This window comes from Diabrotica virgifera, chromosome 2 (genome assembly GCF_917563875.1).
Source record: "Diabrotica virgifera virgifera chromosome 2, PGI_DIABVI_V3a".
Classification (NCBI taxonomy): Eukaryota; Metazoa; Arthropoda; class Insecta; order Coleoptera; family Chrysomelidae; genus Diabrotica; species Diabrotica virgifera.
In genome coordinates, this window is record NC_065444.1 from 205,250,962 (window position 1) to 205,274,578 (window position 23,617).

The window sequence follows — 23,617 nt, forward strand, 5'->3', positions numbered from 1 at the left end:
GAAACTTAATTTGTGGACACGTCGCGCGGATGCAGGAAATTACAAATCTTTTACAAAGCTAACAGAACTACAAAAAGAGTACCTATAACGTGAATTCATTGCCGGATGAGATTTCAGCGGCTGCACCTGCTAGGACTTGAGGCAAATCTGAAGGAATATTTTCCCCGGCATCCGCAGCAACAAACCGTGGAAAAGTAATCCATTTACAATGGACGTGGCATCCGAGACAGAACTTCTGGATTTAGATCTTGAGTCATTAATTAAGCTATCCTGGGATAGGGCACTCAAAGAAATATTTGACAAAATACCACCGATTGATTTTTGGCTGTCTTGCCGCCAGGAGTACCCAGTTTTATCAAAAAAAGCGATAGTTTCTAATCCCTTTTGTTACGACCTATAAGTTATAAGTGTGAGGCAGGGCTTTCAACAGTGGTTTTCCATGGTGATAAATATAGGAACCGTTTGGAAGTCGAACCGAACCTGAGAATAATATTAACATGTTTTCCTCCAAACTTGAAGTTTTTAGTTAACCAGAAACAACTGCATACTTCTCATTATTAAAGTATTTGATTTTCATTTTTTATTGCATTTTTTTTGAGCTAATGATTCTTTATTAAAATATATAAACCTATAATAAATATTTAAATATGTTTTCTTGTACACACACACCAGGGTATGAAAAAAAATTAGTGGGTCACGAAGGATAAGAACAAAAATAACCGGGCCACGGAAAAATAAGTTTGGGAAACGCTGGAATATAGAATATCCAGTTATGTTGTTGAAAGACTGATAGGTTTTGTACACACTTAGAATGAATGAAAGAAGTGAAAGAAGTATATTAAAGTGTGTAAATGTATTTTAATTTCCTTAGCTAAGCGCTTTCGACATAAAAGTCATCTTCAGAGCTAATGCTACAATAAAAAGTTAAAACAATTAGTAAAAAGATGTTCAGAGTACAAAGTTTTTTAACTTACGTCAATATATAAAAAGTACCGGCTACTTGGGAATGTATTTTCTTGCATCGCATTAAGAAATTTTTAATTATGGTCCACTGTACAACTCCGGCTGATGAAAGCTAGTTTTAATTTTTAATTTTTCAATGGTAAAACAATAAGAACAACCACTGGGACGATACATACATATAAAATTTTTGGCATGGTACAGGTTTTACCCAACCATTTTGAAGTGATATGAGCTGGCGACTGACTGACAGTGGTTGATTGTACGTTGGATTTTAAATGTTTAAAACATTTAAAACATTTAAAATCCAACGTACAATCAACCACTGTCAGTCAGTCGCCAGCTCATATCACTTCAAAATGGTTGGGTAAAACCTGTACCATGCCAAAAATTTTATATGTGTGTATCGTCCCAGTGGTTGTTCTTATTGTTTTACCATTGAAAAATTAAAAATTAAAACTAGCTTTCATCAGCCGGAGTTGTACAGTGGACCAGAATTAAAAATTTCTTAATGCGATGCAAGAAAATACATTCCTAAGTAGCCGGTACTTTTTATATATTGACGTAAGTTAAAAAACTTTGTACTCTGAACATCTTTTTACTTATTGTTTTAACTTTTTATTGTAGCATTAGCTCTGAAGATGACTTTTATGTCGAAAGCGCTTAGCTAAGGAAATTAAAATACATTTACACACTTTAATATACTTCTTTCACTTCTTTCATTCATATCCAGTTATGCTGTAACATGACTTTTGTAAATTTGGTAAACATTGCTTAGCCATTGGAACCTCTATATACTGTGGCCATACCGATACGAATTTTAATCTGAATGTCACATTCTTATTTGTTGTTATTATTAGAGCCTTAATATTTAAACTGTGAAACCTATTCGACTAATTCTTCGTTTTATTATCTGTAGGTTAGTAACCAAATAGTGCCTGTTAGTTTTCTTTATGTTCATTTATGTTTTTTCCTTATGTTTATTTGTTTTTATTTTTGTTTACTTATAATGCATTCTGTTATCCAATATCACATATTTTACGATATTAAAGATAAAAAATAAATAGTTAGTGCCGTTGGAAAAACACAAAATTTTCTTTCTACTTGAAGTGCTGTTATAAAAAATAACAAATTCCTAAAAAGAAATAATCTCGATAAATTATATTTCATACGCAGTAGTAGTCTATCGTATTCTAAAAAAGTATCGACAACCTTAAAACATCATTACTGCTTAAAATATAAACAGGTTAACAACCTAACCCTTCTTCATATCAAACTACTTATACTTACTATCTACAAAAATAATTACTGTTGCAGAAAAAATCATTTTAGAGTTGTTGTAGGGGCATATCATAGACTGCTCTAATATTTCTTAAACACAATTTTAAAAATCCTCATCAAAAATTTTGATTCGCACTGAAAGAAAACTTTTCTTATTACATTTGTTCGTTTAAAGTAAGGATTATAAATAATCTCGTAGATTAAGTAGTACATAGTTTGGTAAAGAATGGGCCATAGCTTAACCTTAGATTCCTGAGCTTAAAATAGGTCGATATAAGCTAACTTACCTTAGTACAAAAGTTGATAATAACAGAAATACTTAATAACAGTTAAACTTTTATTTTATTTATTTTCAGTATTTCCTGACAGGCATAGGACAACAGCACGAAATTTGGTAAGTGGTGCTGGTATTGTACAATCTACTAAATTATGTTAAACTAACGTTTCTGGCTACTACCAGAGGCGTATGACGGGGGAACGTGAATGGTTGACCCTTCCCAAATTTTACGCCACTGGCGGAATTGCTATTTTATTGCAATTTTTTGATTCTCCAATACTTTCTATGCAAAAAACATAGTCTCCATTTGTAATGATAAAGCCAAAACGAAGGAGCTTAATACATTAATCAAAATAAGTGTGCCTTTTCATTTTTAACTTCAAATATCTCGAAAACTAATCCATTTATCGTTACGAATAAAGAGTATATTATTTGCATAGAAAGTATTGGAGAATCTTAAAATTATGCTAAAATAACACTTTCATCAGTGGCGTAGAATTTGGGAAGGGTCAACCATTCACTTTCCCCTGTCGTACGCCTCTGGTAGTAGCCAGAAACGATAATTTAATACAATTTAGTAGGGCGTACAGTGCCTACACTTGCTGCCAAGTATCACACTGATAATGTCGAATTATTTTAAAATACTCTTTTTTTTTTTAAATAATTTATTCTTTATTTAAAACTTTCAGAATTATGTGTGCCCGGTAGTACAAAATTATTTGACATATCCTTATGGTACTTGGCAGAAAGTGTAGGTACTGTACACCCTACTAAATTATGTTAAATAATCGTTTGTGGTTAATACCAGAGGCGTACGACAGGGGAAAGGGAATGGTGGACCGTTCTCAAATTCTACGCCACTGATGAAACTGCTATTTTAGCATAATTTTTAGATTCTTCAATACTTTCTATGTAAATTATTTACACTTCATTCGTAACGATAAAGTCATTAGTTTTCGAGATATTTGAAGTTAAAAATGAAAAGCACACTTATTTTGATTAATGTATTATGATCCTTCGTTTTTAGCTTCAAATATCTCAAAATCTAATGGCTTTATCGTTACGAATGAGGAGTATGTTTTTTACATAGAATGTATTGGAGAATCAAAAAATTGCACTAAAATAGCAATTCCGCCAGTGGCGTATAATTTGGGAAGGGTCAACCATTCATGTTCCCCCGTCGTACGCCTTTGGTAGTAGCCAGAAACGTTTGTTTAACATGATTTAGTAGGCTGTACATACTGTACAATACCTGGACCACTTACCAAATTTCGTGTTGTTGTCTCATGCCTGTTGGAAATATTCAAAAATAAATAAAATAAAACTTTAACTTTGCCACTCTGTATTTCGGTTATTATCAACTTTTTACTAAGGTAAGTTAGCTAAATCGACCTATTTTAACCTCAGGAATCTAAGGCTAAGCTATGGCCCATTCTTTACCAAACACCCGGTATTTCAATTCCTCATTGAGGCAGCATTCCGGTTTGTATCAATATCATGAACTTCTACTAGCGAAAAGATGATTTATCAATAAAAATTAGCGTTATTGGTATTTAAGATAGTGACGAAAACCTTGGTCTCTGCTTCATTTAATATATCGAAATAGAGACGAGAGGAAACTCTTTGATCTATCGGAGAAGATTTTTTCGTTTTTTACAAAGATATATAAATATTTTCACATAGCTTTTAGTCTTAGTTTAGATTAATGCCTGTTAACAGAAATAGTTGCAGTTTATGGAAAATTTAATAGGAATCCTCAAGACAGTTTTACGATATTACGGAAACGAGCTCCCATCAATTTTCGGTATATGTACATGGAAAGTATGTTCACTCTAAAGTAAACTTTTACTATGACTCCAAAAGGCATATATTAAACAATGTTGTTTCTTCCTTTTGAGGGACAGCATAACCGATGTAGAACGTTATTATCGAAAATAAAACTTCCAAGTTCTACAAGTAACTAGTAGCACCGTCATAATGAACAGAAAAGTTTAACTTTAGATAAAAGTAAGCATGGGCAGTACTTCGTGTAGGTAGTAGTCAACGATTTTTTTAGTACGGAATCAGAGGTAAAATCCACTAAGGTTTTTGGGCAAATAGGGCTGATGCGACAACGAGCCCGAGGAGGACCAAAACTTAGGGAACATCTATAAACTACGTCGTAAAAATTTTGGAGTTTTTAATACCCTCCCCCTTCCGTCGTAAAGCGTCGTTTACAGTTGACCCCCCCCCCCTCATACCGACATCAATTTCAACTCATGACCCCCCTTTTTAGAGTTTTTTTTTTTAAATTCAATGTTATTTCTGGATTGCTTAAAGTTAGCTCTCCAAGTTTATTTACGAATGTATCCAAATCAGTATTACTATGTAGCTCATTAATATTCGCGTACTTTTTTCTCTCAATTCACTGTACAACTAATAATTAGCTTTATTGGGACAAAAGATAACACTTTTATCGGAGTTCCTATGCCTTCTTCACTGCATCATATTAATCTTAATATTTATTTTGTTTTGATTCCAATGCCATTTCTTTTATTACGTATAAATAGATAAAATGTACTAACTAAATAGAATAGAATATTTTATTTCTATTCATTCTTGTAGAATTGTTTCACATAGAGTATTCAGTAAATAATTGAACAGTTTAATATTTATTGCTTCCAGAAGTTGTTCTGAAAAGAAGCGTTTGTTTAAAGATATAGAACAATGTTTTATTGTTTGTTAGTCTGTATAAAACTGCTAGCAATATTATTAAGGCTGTGAGTGATAAAAACAAAATGAAAAGTATACGATAAAAATAATATACTAATTTTTTAATTCTAAAATAGGATATACTTTTCACATTTGTGAACTTCAAACAACGTCGGATGTGCACTCATGGCCTCCTCCCGTCTGTCGTATACCGTCGTAATAAGCAAAGCCCCCCCTCCACCTTTCCAACGACGTAGTTTATGGATGTTCCCGTAGGTATGGAGACAACACAGAGGACGATTTAAAATCTATTGGAATTAGAGCAGAGAGAAGAGTTACCAGACATAGGGGTGAAGAGAGGATTCTTCTAAAGAAGGGTTTGAATCATAACAATCTTTGATGCACTCATAATGATAAGAGAAAAGACTGAAAATAAGAGCTTTTTATATGCAAATAAATACACAAACAGTGAAAATTTAATAATAATAAAACAATTTCTCTGCAAGCATATTAACTAGAAAAATTAAATAATAGGTACTCATGCAATTACTCATTTTTCGTTACACTTTTTAAAGTTATAATTTGAAAATAAAGTTTCTAACCTATGACTTCTAGTCTAGTTTTATTTTAAAACAAATGCCGTATACAGTCGGTATATAATACATATATTAAAAAACTTGTACATCAACACATAGTACTACAAAAATTACAAATTTCAAAAATAACATCCAATAATTTAAACCAAAGACACTAAATAACGCAATTTTTGTTAATGTTTCAAAAAATAATAGGTATGACAGAACTAGGTAAAAATAGATTATGATAAATTAATTGTGAAATAAACTCATTTTAGTGGAGTCACTGAAGGTTTTTATCTCCGATTTTGTTGAACCTTCATCGATTTTCATGAAAATTGGTAAGTAGTTAGAAGATACTTTTCAAGGAACAAAGGTGACATGATGCTAACTTGCGCTTTTACCCTGGGGGTGGTTGCCACCCTTTCTCGTGGGTGAACTAATTTTTTTATTAAAAATAATACCAGAAATCGATAGAGGGGCAACTTCTAAGCAAAAGTTGTTATATAAAGTTATTAACATAAATCAATACCTTTTCAGTTATTAAATATCAAAGATATTTTATTTAAAAAAAATGCATTTTTTAAAGCTGTTTTTCAAGTAATTACTCAAAAACTATAATCTTCTGTAAAAAAAGTTATTATTGCCAAAATTAAAGATAATAAAAAATTTAATACACTCCCCACTAAAAAGAACTGAACTAATGTTATTTCAAAGTGAGTTATGGGTAATTAAATGTATATTTTTTTTCGACGAGTACTCAAATCTAAGTATTCAAGCTAACATAACGGGAAAACGATGCATTTTATATACTTAAAAATATACTTGTTAAGCACTTGTCAAAGTACTTCGGAATACCTATCAAATGAGCTCCAGTAGAAGTTAATAGCTTCAAAATTAAGCAAGTTATGATGAAAATAAGAGAATCCTTTCGATTTTTTTAGGAAAAGTGAAAAAATAAAACAGACGCCATTTCCACAAAAATTAAAATTTGTAGTAATCCTCACAAGAATTTCTTTAGGTTAACATAGTTAATGATTTTAACAATTTTAACCGGTTTATAATGCATATTTAAAAAAAAAAAGATATAATTTAAAAAAATTAGAATTTTTAAAATTATCGTACTTTTCATTTTCTTTTGATAATAACTCCAAAAATACTCAATATACGTAAAAAATCATAAATAATCAAATTTTAGTTTTTTCTGTTCGAAATACTTTATTTTATCCATTATACTATTTCCGTAGAGTAAAAAATTACCGAGATAGAAACGTTTAATATTTCAATTTTGCTGCGAGAACCATGTAACCGGGGCCATTTAACCTTTTATTTTTAAAAAAGTAAGAGATCGAATAGACTAATTTTGACGTTTTTTAATAGCTCTTGGAATCAACTTTTAATTAATTTTTAGGTGAACCTTATGTCTTAAAAATTAACGGAGTTATTTACAAAAAAAATAACATTTTTTGGAAAATTTTTTAAAAGATACAAAGATTTTGAAACAATTTTGGTGCATAAATTTTAATGCTATCACTTGTTTGATTACTTATTTGATAGATATTTCTATGAGCTTTGACAAATGTTTAATAAGTTTATATTATAAAATGCACCATTTTCCCGGTATTTAAGCTTGAATATTTAGATTTGGGTACTCGACGAAAGAAATACATTCAATTACCTATAACTCACTTTTTTTAACATTGAAAGGTTTTTCTAGTAAGGAGTTTATTTGTTTTTTTATTAGCCTCCATTTTGATAATAATAACTTTTTTGCAAAAACTTATAGTTTTTGAGTTATTTATGAAACATCGGTTAAAAACATACATTTTTCTCACGAACAATTAAAATCTTTGATCTTTAATTGTTCAAATAACTCAAATAATATGATATTGAGTTTAATAACTCAAAAAGTTTTGATTTATTTTAATAAATTTATATAAATATTTTGGGGTTATTCTTAATAAAATAATTTTCACCCCCGAGGAGGGGTGGCATCCACCCGCAGGGTAAAAGCGCAAGTTGGCACCATGTCACCTTTGTTCCTTGAGATATCCTCTAACCACTCACCAATTTTCATGCAAATCGATGGAGGTTCAACGAAATCGGAGGTAATAGCTCATATCCACCTTCAGTGACTGCACTATTTGACCCGGATATAAATTACCAAAGAAAGTAGCAAAATGGATACCACCGGAACACAGGAAACGAGGAAGACCAAAGAAATCGTGGATGGAAGGAGTTGGAAGATCAATGAGCGAACGAGGATTGACAGAGGACGATTTTAATGATAGGACGCGATGGCAATTGGGCATCGGACAACGTCGCAGGACGATCTAACCCGAATCTATACATGGTGTTTCATTAATAATTGTCCATATAGTAACTGGAGAAACCTTAGCACAAAATACGAAGATTTAACCTAAAACACTTAAATAAAATGTGGTTCCTTAGTGACTTACAGGGTATTTTATCTAAAAATTTAAAAACTATTTTTGCTCGGCATTTTAAAACCATTCGACGTATCCTTTTCATACTTGGCAGGAATAATAGGAACTGTACAAACTACTAAATTACGTTAAACAATCGCTTCTGGCTATTATAAGAGGCGTACGACGGGGGAAAGTGAATGGTTTCCTTTCCAAATTCTACGCCACTGGCGGAATTGCTATTTTAGTTCAATTTTTGGATTCTCCAATACTTTCTATAAAAATAATATACTCTTCATTCGTAACGATAAAGTCATTAGTTTTCGAGATCTTTGAAGTTAAAAATGAAACGACACGGTTATTTTGATTAATGTATTGTGTCGCTTCATTTTTAATTTCAAATATCTCGAAAAATAATCATTTTATTGTTACGAATGAAGAGTATATTATTTACATAAAAAGTATTAGAAAATCAAAAAATTACACTCAAATAGCAATTTCGGCAGTTGCGTAGAATTTGGGAAGGGTCAACCAGCCACTATCCCCAGTCGTACGCCTCTGGTAGTAGCTAGAAACGTTTATTTATCTTAATTTAGTAGGGTGTACAGTGCCTACACTTTCTGCCAAGTATGATAAGGATACGCCTAATAGTTTTAAAGTATTGGGTACTAATAATTTTATTCATATGAATCATATCATAAATTAATCGAAATAACTGTGCCGTTTCATATTTAACTTCAAATATCTCGAAAACTAATAACTTATCGTTACCAATGAAAACTGTATTATTTACGTAGAAAGTATTGGAGAATCTAAAAATGGCACTAAAATAGTAATTCCTCCAGTGGCGTAGAATTTGAGAAGGGTCAACCATTCACTATCCCCTGTAGTACGCCTCTGGTAGCAGCTAGAAACGTTTGTTTATCACAGTTTAGTAGGGTGTATAGTAGTCGCATTTTCTGCCAAGCATGAAAAGGATACGTTGAACAGTTTTAAATTGCTGAGCAAAAATAATTTTTAAATTTTTAGATAAAACACCCTGTAACTCAGTAAGGAACCACATTTTATTTAAGTGTTTTAGGTTAAATCTTCGTATTTTGTGCTAAGGTTTCTCCAGTTACTATATGGACAATTATTAATGAAACACCCTGTACATTATAAATTACAGAGTCTGGATGAGATATTTTCCAAGAGCTCTACAGAAGTGAAAATTAATTTACAAAAAACTATGTATATATGTATATAAGCTCGCTTGGTAGTTAGATATGTACCAAGAGTGAGGCAGCTTATGCTATTGTGAGAGCTTCTACACTTAAGTCGAGAAAAACTTGACAGTAAAATGTATGTGAAACAAATAGGTCTGATGCCATTTGTACTAAAGGTTACGACAAAAAAACATACAAGGTGTCCATAGACACATTAGAGATTGTGTATTGGTTGAAAGTCCAATACATTCGGAATAATTTACGTATAAATTACGATTCTCTACCAAAATGGCATTGCATCCTGCATCCTCTAAAACTTAAGGTGGAGTACGTTCTAGAAAACGAAAAGGGTTCACTTTAAGCTGTTCTCAGGAAGGAATCTTGTGGAATCTAGACATTGATGGGTTGATTGCTAAGATCCTCAACGGCAGTAATCATTTTTTGGGCCATCTGGGTGCACCTGGTCATAAATATGAGCACACAGCAAATGTATTGGAATAGTTAGATATATGTAGATGCAACAGGCTTTGACTTAATTCTAGAATGACTTCAAATTAACAGAGATTAGCATAAGCACTCAGAAGTCCAAAATCATCAGATAATGAGAAAAATAATGATATTTCTCCACTAGAAGAAGAAATGTACAAGATTTAGGTCTCCTGAGCAAAAATGATACAAATGTAAATCTGAGGGTATAAGGTAAAGTCCAGAAGTAGAAGTTAGAACGAATAATGGAAGCTAGATGCTATCATGAAAAGATGTGGAGTTTAAAACCAGACGACACCTTATATTGGCAAGCAAAAATTACCACCAGTAAATTAATCCAGGTACTTTGACTTATTTTTGTAGCTTTAAGGGGCACAGAATCAATAGCTATTAATGGGAAAGGCTTCATGAAAAAATAAAAAAACCTTGAGTAACGGAAATTTTAGATCAATACAGCAACATTATAGATAAAATTGGAGATATTGTATGAAGAGATAAATGCCCAAAGTAAGACCTACATCTGCCCACAAGAGGAATTGAGTAGAGGGAACCCAATTATTGTGGTTAACTGGTAATTTAAGTTTAAAAATCAAATAAAAGAATTGTTTGATATATTATTTTTGTAATACTACATATAGATCATTGTTGCTATTTCTAAAAACATATTAAGAGATTTTTTCAATTACATCACACTGATTTATTCAAGATAATGAATAGTTTTGTCTAATTATCAATTTGTACAGTTAATATTTTACATCGTATACACAGAAATGTCACAAGTTCACATTAAATAAATAATAATATTTATAATATAAAACAAAATTTTAATATACATAGTACGAAACAAATCCTACTTTTGATTTGGTTAAAATGTTCGAACTCAAAAGTAAAAACTTCAACTTAACCTAACAACAATTATATTATTTTTACACAATAAATAATACATATATTGTGACGATAAAAAAAACTTATAAATTTTAGTTCACCTATTTCAATGCCCTTTCTAGAAATAAGGTTTTAATATGCGCTTTACAAATATTCGAACGGTAGTTTGTTACAAACATTCCGAGTTCATCTTAAACTTCGGCGAATAACACTTAGTGTCTATTCGATTAAAATAAACAAAATCCAAATGTTTGTTTACTCAGCTCAACTGCCTTGGGCAAAACACTTTTTTAGTTCACTTTGAATTGCATCTAAAAAGCGTCAATAAACCTATTCGGAGTTGAGTGTCTTAGCCCATGGGGGAATTTTTTCCGACGAAAAATCATCCTTGCGTGAGGATTGAATTCATCCCCGAATGGGATCTTAAGGGGATTAGATAGGTCCGCTGAGGTGGTACCGGCTCGTCGCTGGTATGGGCGCTATTTGTGTGTTTGAAACCATCTTTATATTTGTATAGGTTACTTGTATCCTGGCAGTAGTGTTAGTGATAGTATGGAGTCAACAAAATAGTACCAGTAAATCAAAATATGTAGTGGCCAATAACGAGAAGTACAAATTAAGTTAGTGTAGAATGGGTCTGCAGTGGGCAGTGGGTATACAAAAAAACCCACAAGTCACTGTAAGTTTTTATTTTTTTTTTATCTGCAGTAGTAGATTAAATTACAATTCTGAATGATTCCATGATGGTTATCGATGCAGGCGAACAATACCTGTTATCATTAATATTTTTCTTCACAATTTTATTTGTCTCCGTTTTTTTTTGCACGTTTTAATCACTATTTTTTATACACAACAACTTTGTAGGTAGAGTAGATAGTAATAAGAGAGAAAAATATGCCCAATTAAATATATTTCGGCCAATAATAAATATAGCTCGTATGCAATGTATAGCAACACATTAATATTTTTGATTTCTCTAACAATCTTGTTTTGTTTAGGACCACAGATACATAATTGCTGGCAGGTTTGATGAAGAAACATACAAGGTAAGTGTGATTATTTCTTGTTATTTGTTTATAATTATGTATTTTGGTTTTAAGTATATTTTTCCTCTTTCGTCTTCGAACAGATCTTTGATGTCCTCTCTTTAACGTTTTAGTTTTTCTGATTTATTTATGCTGGGGTCACAGTAACCTCTAATGCTGTTAATTAAAGAGATGGCAAATAATGCGTTAATTAACGGCATTAGACGTTACTGTGGCCACAGCATTAGGGTGTTTCTATAAGTGTTGTCTAAAAGTAGCAAAAATAGTATCTTTATATAACCCTGCCAGTTAGTTAACCATTTTATGTACCTAAAAATTATTATTCTTGAATTTCTTCGATTGTTTTACACTTATGTGATACAGTGAATAATTTGCAATGGCTCTTGGTTAATTACACGTTCTAACATTTAAAAGAGCTGGAATTTCATTTGGAGTCAAAATTTACCAACATATAATCTTTCAGTTAACCAAATCAAAAATAAACCTTGGTTAGTATTTTATTTATTATTTAAACTTTATCTTTATTTTACTTTTCTTCAGCACAGACTATAGTAGGTACCTATTTCAAATGTATCAACCTATAAGTTTTCCTCTGTGCTATCTTATTGACAGCGATTTTATCTATTTTTAGTTTTTCACTAGTAGCCCGATCAAAGAACAATCTGACCCCAAAAAAATAAAGGAAGGATGAAAATTTGGGAATACGTAGATGAAATTGTCTATTATTATATAAGAAAAAGTTTACAATTCTACATCCCCTCCATTTTAAAAAAAATGAAGGGGAATACCCCCTCTCGAAGATGAAAAAAATACATTCAAAATAAGACCGGAATTGGATAAAATGACTAATTCTAAACAACTTTTCTTCTATAGAGTTTTTTCACTAAGTCAATACTTTTCGAGTTATTTGCGAGTGAATATGTTCATGATTACTTTAGCGATTATTTTAGTGAAAAAAATATTCCTAGCAAAAATATAGCCCGTAAAAATTGGAAAAAATGGTGTATGAATGAGGTCTGTAGACTCAGTAGAAGCAGAGTTGCAGCTAATGAAAAGTAGGTTCTTCTTCGTCAAATTCCAAATCGAATATTTCAATGTGAAATGACCCAAAAACGGAGCACTTTTAGGGAAAAATTCGTTTTAACTTTTTTAAAGTGTTTAAAAAAAAGTTTCCTTTTGTTTTTTAAAAAAATTTGTAATATTAATAGTAAGTAAATTACGCTCAAAATATTGTTGGTCCCTTTTATTTTTCGGTAAAAAATCGCGAAAATCACCCCCTAATTAGCATCACATATAAATTTTACATTACCACTTTACAAGTTACTTTGTCTGTGTATTATTTATATGATCTGTAAGTTTCATCGGTTCAAAGTGCTTTGTTTTCAAAAAGCTGTAGTTAAAATGGCTTGAACGGGTAACTAATCACGAGTTCAGGCAAATTTTGGACAGCAATAGCATAACCAATTTTTGTCTAATAAGAAAACAAAAAATGAAAAATATTCAAAAAAGCAAAACTTACATTTTATTACTCTTTGAGATTTTTGGTATTCCTAATTGTTTTTAAGTTAATTCCATAAAAAATTACGATTTTTTTCAGAATTAAAAAAATGTTTTATTTTAAACCCAATTTTCTTTAAAACTGAGCACTTTGAACCAATGAAACCTATAGATAATATAAACAATACATAAGTAAAGTAACTTTTAAAGCGGTAACGATTAATTTTATTTGAGAAGCTAATTAAGGGGTAATTTTGGCCATTTTTTTACCAAAAAATAAAAGGGACCAACAATATTTTGAGCGTAACTCACTTACTTTTAATGTTAGAAGTTCTTTTAAAAAACAAAAATAAACCTTTTTTGAAACACTTTAAAAAAGTTGTAATTAATTTTCCCCGAAAAGTGCTCCGTTTTTTGGTTATTTCACATTGAAATATTCGATTTGGAATTTGACGAAGAAGAACCTACATTTCATTAGCTGCAACTTTGCTTCTACTGGGTCTGCAGACGTCACGCATACACCATTTTTTTCAATTTTTTATAAGCTATATTTTTACTAAGAATATTTTTTTCGTTAAAATAATTACTTTTTGAATTATCTCCGAAAAACCGTCCAAAAACATTTTTTTTTTTTTGTTAAAAATGAACACATTCACTCGCAAATAACTCGAGAAGTATTGACAAAAGTTACTTAGAATTAGTCATTTTATCCAATTCCGGTCTTGTTTTGAACGTATATTTTTTCACCCCGGAGAAAAAATTTTTCACCCTGTATTTTCCAATTTCTGTAAAATGGAGGGGATGTACAATTATCGTAAACTTTTTCTTATATAATAATAGACAATTTCAACTACCTATTCTCAAATTTTCATCCTTCCTTTATTTTTTTGGAGGTTTTCGTAAAATTTTGCGTTCCCTGATCGGGCTATAGGTGTAAATTAGGGCAGAAATAAATTGTGAATTTCTATTGCAAAAATTTAAATAAAGGGGGTTAGATTCAAAAATAATACAACTATACTTATTTAAAAGCATAACAAATGTGACTGTACGAGTTCACGTCTAAAAATTAGGATATAAATAATATACAGGATATCGATTTATATCCGCTTTATGTGCCATTTAACATCCGTTTTAAATAAAAAATAAAACAAACGTAATGTAAAAGGGGTCAGGAAAGAAGTTTAAAGTATGCTGCTCAGTATAGAAATTGATGGAAGGAGTTGGGAGAGACATATTTTCAAAATTCAGGCTGGTGACATGGACCTCAAAAATACATGAAAGGAAGGCTAAAAAGAAGAAGATGGATATAAAAGAAATATAAGTTATGAAACAAATCGAAAAGTGTTTATCTTCTATATCAAAATATCTGAATCTAATGCTTACATTGTTACGATGATATTCATAATGAACTTTATAACACATGAGAAACCAAATTTCAAATAAGTAAGAACACAACTTTAAGAAATAGTCCTGTCGCCAGGGGGGGTACAACGGCCTCCTTAATTCAGATGGACTTACCCAAGTTTATTTATGTATTTTGACCCGTAGAACATGAATTTTTTGGGTAACAGTTGATCCGGATGTCGATAAGGTTGTTATAAACAAAGAACTTGAGGAATGACATAACAGCGATTTCTCGCAAAACAAAACATTTTTTTGTATTTTTTGGTGATTGTCAGCAAAAATGGTCTTACAAGTTTTTTCGTAGGATGCATAGTTTTCGAGATAAACGCGGTTGAACTTTCAAAAAATCGAAAAAGTGCAATTTTTGAAGCCGAATAATTTTTGATTAAAAAATAAAATAGCAATTCTGCTTACTACATTTGAAACTTTATGTCAAGTTTTATCGGTTTTGATTATTTGCATTGCTAAAAATTAAGTTTTTATTTGTTAAACAAAGCCATAAACACATAGTGTTTCCCGTGCCCAATGAATGCGTTTTAATGTAGGTACGTAATTTACGTAGAAATTGTCTGTATGCGCGCCTACTTGATGGATTTCAAATGAGAAATGCATTGAAAATTTCTGAAAATATCATTCAATCACTATGTCTTTATAGCTTTGTTTAACAATAAAAAAATTTATTTTTAGCAATGAAAGTAATCAAAACCCATAGAATTTGATTTGAACTTTCAAATGCGGTAAGCAGAATTGCTATTTTATTTTTCAATCAAAAGTTTTTCGGGTTCAAAAATTGCAATTTTTCGATTTTTTGAAAGTTCAACCGCGTTTATGTCAAAAACTATGCATCCTACGAAATAACTTGTAAAAACATTTTTTGCTTAGAATGGCCCCAAAAATACAAAAAAATGTTTTTTTGCGAAAAATCGCTATTATGTGATTCCTTAAGTTCTTTGTTTATAACAATCTTATCGACATCCGGATCGACTGTTACCCAAAAAATTCGTGTTCTACGTGTCAAAATACATAAAAAAACTTGGGTAAGTCCATCTGAATTAAGGAGGCCGTTTTACCCCCACTGGCGACAGTACTAAAAGAACTTATACTAAGATCACAATAAAGATGCACTAAAAATAAACAAACCAAGTTGAGTGTTACACGGAGCACTCCCGAATCATGATTATTACCAATGTAGAAACTTATAGATCTAGAACTATATGAAGTGTGGAAACAATTGGGGGAGACCTATGTCCAGCAGCGGACGTAAATTGGTTGGATGATGATGATGATGATGAAACTTATAGATCTACCAAATCATGATTTGAGAGTTACAATGTATGTATATACATATTGTAAATTATGATTTGGGACTGCTCCTCGTAACATCCGCCGTTCCTTGGTTTATTTATTTTTAGTGTAGCTTTATTATGATTGTAGTATAGTATACAAAAAGTTCTTAATTTAAAAAAATATTACATACTAATTAATCTGATCTAATTTAAAGAAAAGTGAAAAAGTGGCTGGGTTGCCAGCGCCATCACAGACACAAGTACTCAATTACTATTTAAAAGCATGTGGATTATTAAAAAGGCCCAAAACTCCAAGTTTACAGTCTGTTAATATCAAAAGCACCTCCTATGGTATCATTCTTTCCGACTGTCTCAGTGCAATTCAAGGCATGCAAAATCTCGAAACATCCCATAGAGCAGCGTTTCCCAAATGGTGGGTCGCGACCCGGTACCGGTCCACGAAAGAAAAATGCCGGGTCGCGTCGTCTCGCCGTCTCACATCTTGCATTTTAAGGCCGCGCTCTGACTGACGCCACCGCTATCTTTGTGATATTTTTGACTTCTTGAACAATGAATATGACATTACAAGGTAGCAATGTAAATGTATTTAGAGTACAAGAGAAGGTGGAAGCTGCAAAAACAAAACTTAATTTGAGGACACGTCGCGCGCAAGCAGGAAATTACAAAGCTTTTAAAAAGCAGAACTACAAAAAGAGTATAACGTGAATTCATTGTAGGATGAGATTTCAGTAGCTTTCAAGGAACACCTGTTCTGGAGGCAAATCTGAAGGAATATTCCCCTATCCACAGCAACAAAGTATGGATAAGGAATCCATTTACAATGGACAGAGAATCCGAGACACTTCCTTCCTGATTTAGATGATTACCACTGATATATTATTGACTGCCTTGACGCCAGGAGTACCCAGTTTTAGCAGGAAATGCGATAAAATTTCTAATTTCTTTTGTTACGACCTATAGGTGTGACGTGGGGTTTTCAATACTGGTTTTACTCAAAAATAAATACATATCGAAATCGTTTGGAAGAACCTGAGGATAATATTAATATTTTTTCCTCCAAACGTGAATTTTTTAGTTAACCGGAAACAACTGCATACTTCTCAATAATAAATTATTTGATTTTTATTTTGTTTTATTACATTTTTGTTTGAGCTACTGATTCTTTATTAAAATATATAAAACTATAATAAATATTTAAATATTTTTCTTGTACACACATACCAGGGTATACAAAAAAATTTGTGGGTCACGAAGGATAAGCACAAAAATAACCGGGCCACAGAAAAATAAATTTGGGAAACGCTGCTATAGAGGAAACGAAAAATTTGGAACTTCAGATAAACCAAGAAAACCAAGAATAGTAAACTTCTTTTGGATACTTTTCCACATTCCTATCGAAGGTAATGAATTTAGCAGTTGTAAGTGTTCACGACGCTATCGGTAACGACGAGTAAGAAGCACCAGAGAAGCAACACAGAAGTAACGAAGCACCAAAGTGTTCAATTTTGTGATGTAGTGGACAGTATAATAGAATAGACCATTTCGTAATTGATTCGGATGGATAATGCATATATATTTAGGACATTAAAAGACGTGTAAGTATTTGCCACCTAAGAAGACCGCTTTGCAATTAAATGCTGATAACTTTATTATTAGCGGACCAGATAAGCGGCTATATATTTTCCACTATCTGTATGAATAACATTTTACTGGTCTGTTGTGTCAATCCGCACTACTCAACAAGTTTTCGTTTATTCGTTTTTATATTTTATTGCAATAGTACGGAATATACAGTGCGCTGGAATAAGTGTTACCCCCCTTAATAACCCATTAATTTTTAGCATATAAGCAAAACGCTCGAACAGGTCGATTTTTAAAATAATCATAGTATAGTATATCATCAGTGTTTCGAAGTTTACGCGGTCCCTCTTCAGGTGACAGTGATAACTTTGATTTTTTTTTAAATGGGAAAGTACATCATGTGACACCTCATTTAAAAGCTTTTGAAAGACTGATTACAAAAATGTATAATACTTTAATCCTTTTTGAGACCGTATGCGCAAAATTTCGGTCGAAATATTGTAAAATGTATTCATATTTTTTTCGAATCCTGAGAAAACTAATAAGTATTTTTGAAAAATTTAAACTCAGAATGAAATATTACATATTACAATATTATCAAGGGTCAAAAGTCCCTGAGAACTCCTGTAATGATTATTTTAATAAGTCACAGGGTTGAAAAAAAAAGAAAATTTAATCAGATTTTTTATTTCAAATATATCATTCAATAGAGATTTTTGTTTATTCTAAGAGACTTTCTGCCCTCGGTAATATTGCAATATTTTATTCTGCGTTTAAATTTTTCAAAAATACTTATTAGCTTTCTCAGGATTCGAAAAAATTAATGCGTTTAAAAACAATTCGATCGAAATTTTGCGCCTACGTTCTTCAAAAAGGATTAAAGTATTATATATTTGTGTAATCAGTATTTCAAACACTTTTAAATGAGCTATCACATGATGTACTTTCCCATTTAAAAAAAATCAAAGTTTTGCCTGTCACCTGAAGAGGGTTCTCGTAAAGTTCGAAACATTGATGTTATAATATATTTTGATTATTTTAAAAATCGACCTGTCCGAGTGTTTTGCTTATGTGATAGAAATAAATAGGTTATTAAGGGAGGGGAGTAGCACTTATTCCAGCGCACTGTATTTTGTTTAAAGAGTGAATTTATATAATAATTTTTTTTTAATTTCTTGTGACGTATCGTATAATGTAGGTTTAGCCAATAATCAAAGTTTATGCCTTAACAAAACTATATTATTTAAAAAATATAAGGAGTACCATGTCATAATTATAATAATCTCCTTTATACACGTAAAAAAAATTGTTTAGTAAATATGGATTTCTTAAATCCACCCAATCATTGGAAAATGATTCATGGTGTTAAAAAATATCTATTAACGACACTGTTATCGACAAAGTCGATCAAATTCAAACTTGTCATTATAGTCCAGGGCGCATCTGTTTTGAGATGGACGTTGAGAGGTGACTCAAATTTTTTTGCAGAAACTGCTTGAAAATAAATCAAATAATAATATTTGAGTTATCCTCCCTCTCAAAAAGGTCCGGAACATTGTTTAAATAATCAAAATGTCAAAAGTTGAAGGAAAAATTCGATTTTTTTCTTCGTTTTTTGATTTTACTTTAAAAGTATTCATTTCCGAGAAAAGTAGTGCTGGCATAAAAGCTGCTTAATTAAATTTCCTACAATATAGAATTGGTTAAAAATTTAGAAAATAGTCACCCTAGTTGCAAAATAGCAATAATTGCGAAAAAAACATACAAAAACAAGTATTCGCATTTTACGTTTTTCAACCATTTATGCTACGCTTAGGACCTTCATATTTCACACAGAAAAACTTTATGATACAATAAAATAATACTGTAAATTTCATTAAGATCAGTTTAATAGATTTTGCAAAATAAATTTTGCAATCCATCTTTCGCAAAAAAAATTCATTTATTCAAAATGTTGCAGGACTGAAAATAAAGCAGATAGCAAGTTGAATTTTTTTTTGCTTATAGAAGTGTACTGTACCTTTCATTTGCAATTTTCAAAGTTAAAATCGATTAATTACCACGGCGTCAGAAAATTTTTGAAATAAACAATAATTTTTGGTGCTACGCGCAGGACAGCGGTGTTCGATTCACACAAGTTGATTTCCACCAAAATTTCTTCCAATCTTTATCTAATATATTATTTTCTTACGCTATATTTTGTTGTATTTTAATATTTTAATTCCAAAAAAATCAAACTAATTTTATTATTGTTTCTGAAATATTGTTTAAACAATTGCATATGTTTAAAAATAATAAACTTTTATTATTTAAGTTAAAATATATGAACAAAGAAAGTTTTTGCTAATAAAAGTGTTATTTCAAAGGATAGAGTATGTGTTTTTATTTTGCAATAAACAAATTTATTTATTTATATCGAAATGTAATAAAAATTAAAATGTATCATTCATTATCAAAGGTCATTGGAATGCCCAATCAGAGCAAACTATCCGCTGTTCTGCGCGTAGACCAATAATTAATGTTTATTTAAAAAAATTCCTGACGCCGTGGTATTAATCTATTTTAATTTTGCAAAATTGCAAATGAAAGGTACAGTACACTTCTATACGCAAAAAAAATTTCAACTTGCTATCTGCTTTATTGTCAGTCCTGTAACATTTTGAAAAAATGAATTTTTTTTACGAAAGCTGGATTGCAAAATTTATTTTGCTAAATCTATTAAACCGATCTTAATGAAATTTACAGTACTGTTTTACTGTATCATAAATTTTTTTAAGGTGAAATATGAAGGTCCTAGGTGTAGCATAAATGGTTGAAAAACGTAAAATGCGAATACTTGTTTTTGTATGTTTTTTTCAAAATTATTGCTATTTTGCAACAAGGGTGACTATTTTTTAAATTTATAGCCAATTATATGTTGTAGGAAATTTAATTACGCAACTTTTATGTCAGTACAACTTTTCTCGAAAATGAACACTTTTAAAGTTATAATCAAAAAACCAAGAAAAAAATCGAATTATTCCTTAATTTTTTGACATTTTGATGATTTAAACAATGTTCCGGACCTTTTTGAGAGGGAGGATAACTCAAATATTATTATTTAATTTATTTTCAAGCAATTTCTGCAAAAAAATTTGAGTCACCTCTCAACGTCCAAATGTACTCATATTTTTACAGATGCGCCCTGGTCTATTATATTACACTTTTGTTTATCGTTAAAATTTATATGATGGTTGTGAATTGTATTGGTGTTAGTTAATATTTTAGCAAAATTTTTAAACCTTTTGTTTTGCTGAAAACTCTGAAGTGATTTAGTGCCAAGGTTTGTTTCAAGGTTATATTTAATACAGTGTCTGTAGAAAGTAAAATCCTGGATGTATTTTATTCAAATTTGGACATACCAGCAACATGTCAAGTATTTTCCAATTTTACTGCATGCAAAATCATTCGTATAATTTTCATTCTACGCAAAATGAACATTTTGATGAACATTTGATGTCGACAAATTAATAATTTCGAATATCGAAATATTCTGTCCCACTTCTTTTAACACGCCCTGTATATACATATATTAATTTTATTTGCCTTTGATAGAGTAAAATCCAATATTCTTACTGAACATAAAATACAGTAAATTAAATATTTTTACTTTTTAAGCGATCGGAATTAAATATTAACGCCCCACTGTTGTGAGACCCACTGATCATCTCTTAATTGCATATCGGCCGTCATAGGGTAAAAGGACCAATTGTCATCCCGAAGAGTTTGCAAGCGGTACTTGGCTACACATAATTTTTATAGGGTATCTATCTGGTATACAGTTAAAGTCCATGGTTCTTTACCCTTGCGCCATTAATATCTGGCGAAATAAAACACATACTTTTTATCTAACATCATTGTCTTCCACGCATGAAACTAAAAACAAACCAGCTGTTATTAACTAAAGACACATGTTATTTTTATGAACGCTCTAGACTCAGTACATCGAAAGAGATAGGTATTAACAAAAAAGACGATTGGGAACGGTGTCGGATTTTAAAAGTACAATTTGTAACGTTTCTGCTTTGTTTACTTGTAGCTGTCAGTTTGTTAAATTTTTGTCCATTTTTGCACTTGGAAGTTAATTATATTACCCAAACAGTTGCTTTCACAACTAATTTTAAATTATAGTTTAAAATTTCATGTTAAGTGTATTTTATTTTGCTATTAATTTACATACAAAGTTCATTCGCACAGTTAAAGAATTGTTTTGTTTAGGTTTCCGGAAAAGTGAAAAATATGACAAAACGAAAATATATTATTGAATTTTTTTAGATTATGCCTGGAAAAATATTACATTACAAGCACAAGAACTCGTTTTGCATTTAATTGAATATTTTGAATTCGAAAAAAGGAATGGGGGACAATTTCGTTCTATATATTTGATAACGTCAAATCTTATAATATAATCCATGATCGGAGCAGTTTCTGTCACTTGCTGATGCATGGAGTAAATTTTCGACTTATTTCGTATGCTTTAATTAATGACGCACGGGTAAAGAACAATGGACTCAACTGTAAATATGTTGTATAAAATTTAATAATGGAAGTACTGTTAATTGCATTTAAATATAGTCTAATCGTCATGTCGCTAATATCCTTCCGGTGAATGCGGTTTTTTGTTTTAAATAAAAGAAATCACCTTAAAAAACAGAAAAACAGGAACTTTTTAATATTTCAAAAACTCCTAATGGACGCAAATGATTCCATTGACTATAGCTGTACTGATACACCCTGTAATATGTGTTTAAATTTTTCCTAATAATTTAAAATACTAACCAAATCAATATAAGTACACATAAAAAATTAACAGAACCACTTTGACTCACAATACATTCCTTTTCCACGGGCATTCTCTCCCGTACGAGAACAAAGAAAAAGGAACCACAAAAGAGAAAAAAGATAAAAAGTTAGTATACAGATGCGTTGTTATGCGCGTCGTAGTTGATTTGTAGATAAGACGGAATGCTGGCGTTGAGTTCGGACGCCCGACGCCTGAGCGCCGCGATGCTATGACCGCGCCAGACGTCGTCCTCCTCCCCTCCGCCTGTACCAACGCCGTTAGGGGAGGCGCCTGCTGCCACTGGCGGGGTGGCGGCATTCGAACATGGAATCTGGGGGGTGGGTGAGCCACCCGTGCCTCCGCTGCCGCTTCCGCCGCCACCGCTGTTGCAGTATGTCATCATACTGTCGCCTAGAACAGAAAAATTCTGTATTATTTATGAATCAAAAAAGCTATTGTAATAATTGTAAAACAAATTATTTTAAGGAATATTTTTAGGATACATAATGACTAAAATTTAGTCCATGTCCATTAAGATAGCTCCCGTATGAGTATGAAAAATTTCTGATTCGGTTTCTTCTCGGATTCCTGTTAAAAAATGTCTCCTTTTGACAAATCAGAAGGGGTGTCGGGCGAAATTTTTAGGCAAAAATTCAGAATTTCAGCCAAATTTTTTTTATTCGGATAAAAATGTTTAATAATTTTCTAAAACAAATTCTAAACAAAAATTGATTAATTTGCCTCAAAAGTTAATAGCTTTCCAGGAACAGACGATGTAAAATCTGAAAAATGCGAAAATACGCATTTTTGAGGCTTGAAAACTCATAAATATGTAAATTGTTATATTTAAGGTTGCCAGTACCTAAATTGAAGTTTAAACATTTGTAACGTTCCTGTTTTCTTTGAGAAAAATTTCTCACTTATGTTCAAATTTTTTCTGATGGGTGAGCGGAGTGTATAACGTTACAAACGTCATATCTTTGATATTTTATTTTTAAACAATTATTTTACTTTACTTTCTTTAATATTTCATTAGTAATAATTTTCTTCTATTCGTTTTACCAGTTTTCTTCGTTAAAAACTCGTTGGCGCCCTCTTTTATTATCCTGTTTTATTATCCTCTTTTATTATCTTCTATTTAATATATCTCTTTTCATCTAACGTCTAATTCATC

General features: G+C 31.2%; 1 protein-coding gene across 1 annotated transcript in view; it reads right to left on the reverse strand.

Annotated features, from left to right (window-relative positions):
• Nucleotides 1–21,351: 21,351 nt before the first annotated feature.
• Nucleotides 21,352–23,617, reverse strand: part of LOC126879769 (homeobox protein orthopedia-like) — a 257,712-nt gene continuing 255,446 nt past the window's right edge. The window contains exon 5 of the mRNA XM_050643020.1: nt 21,352–22,854. Coding sequence (XP_050498977.1) covers nt 22,571–22,854 — 284 coding nt within the window. The 3' untranslated portion in view covers nt 21,352–22,570. The remainder of the gene's footprint in view (nt 22,855–23,617) is intronic.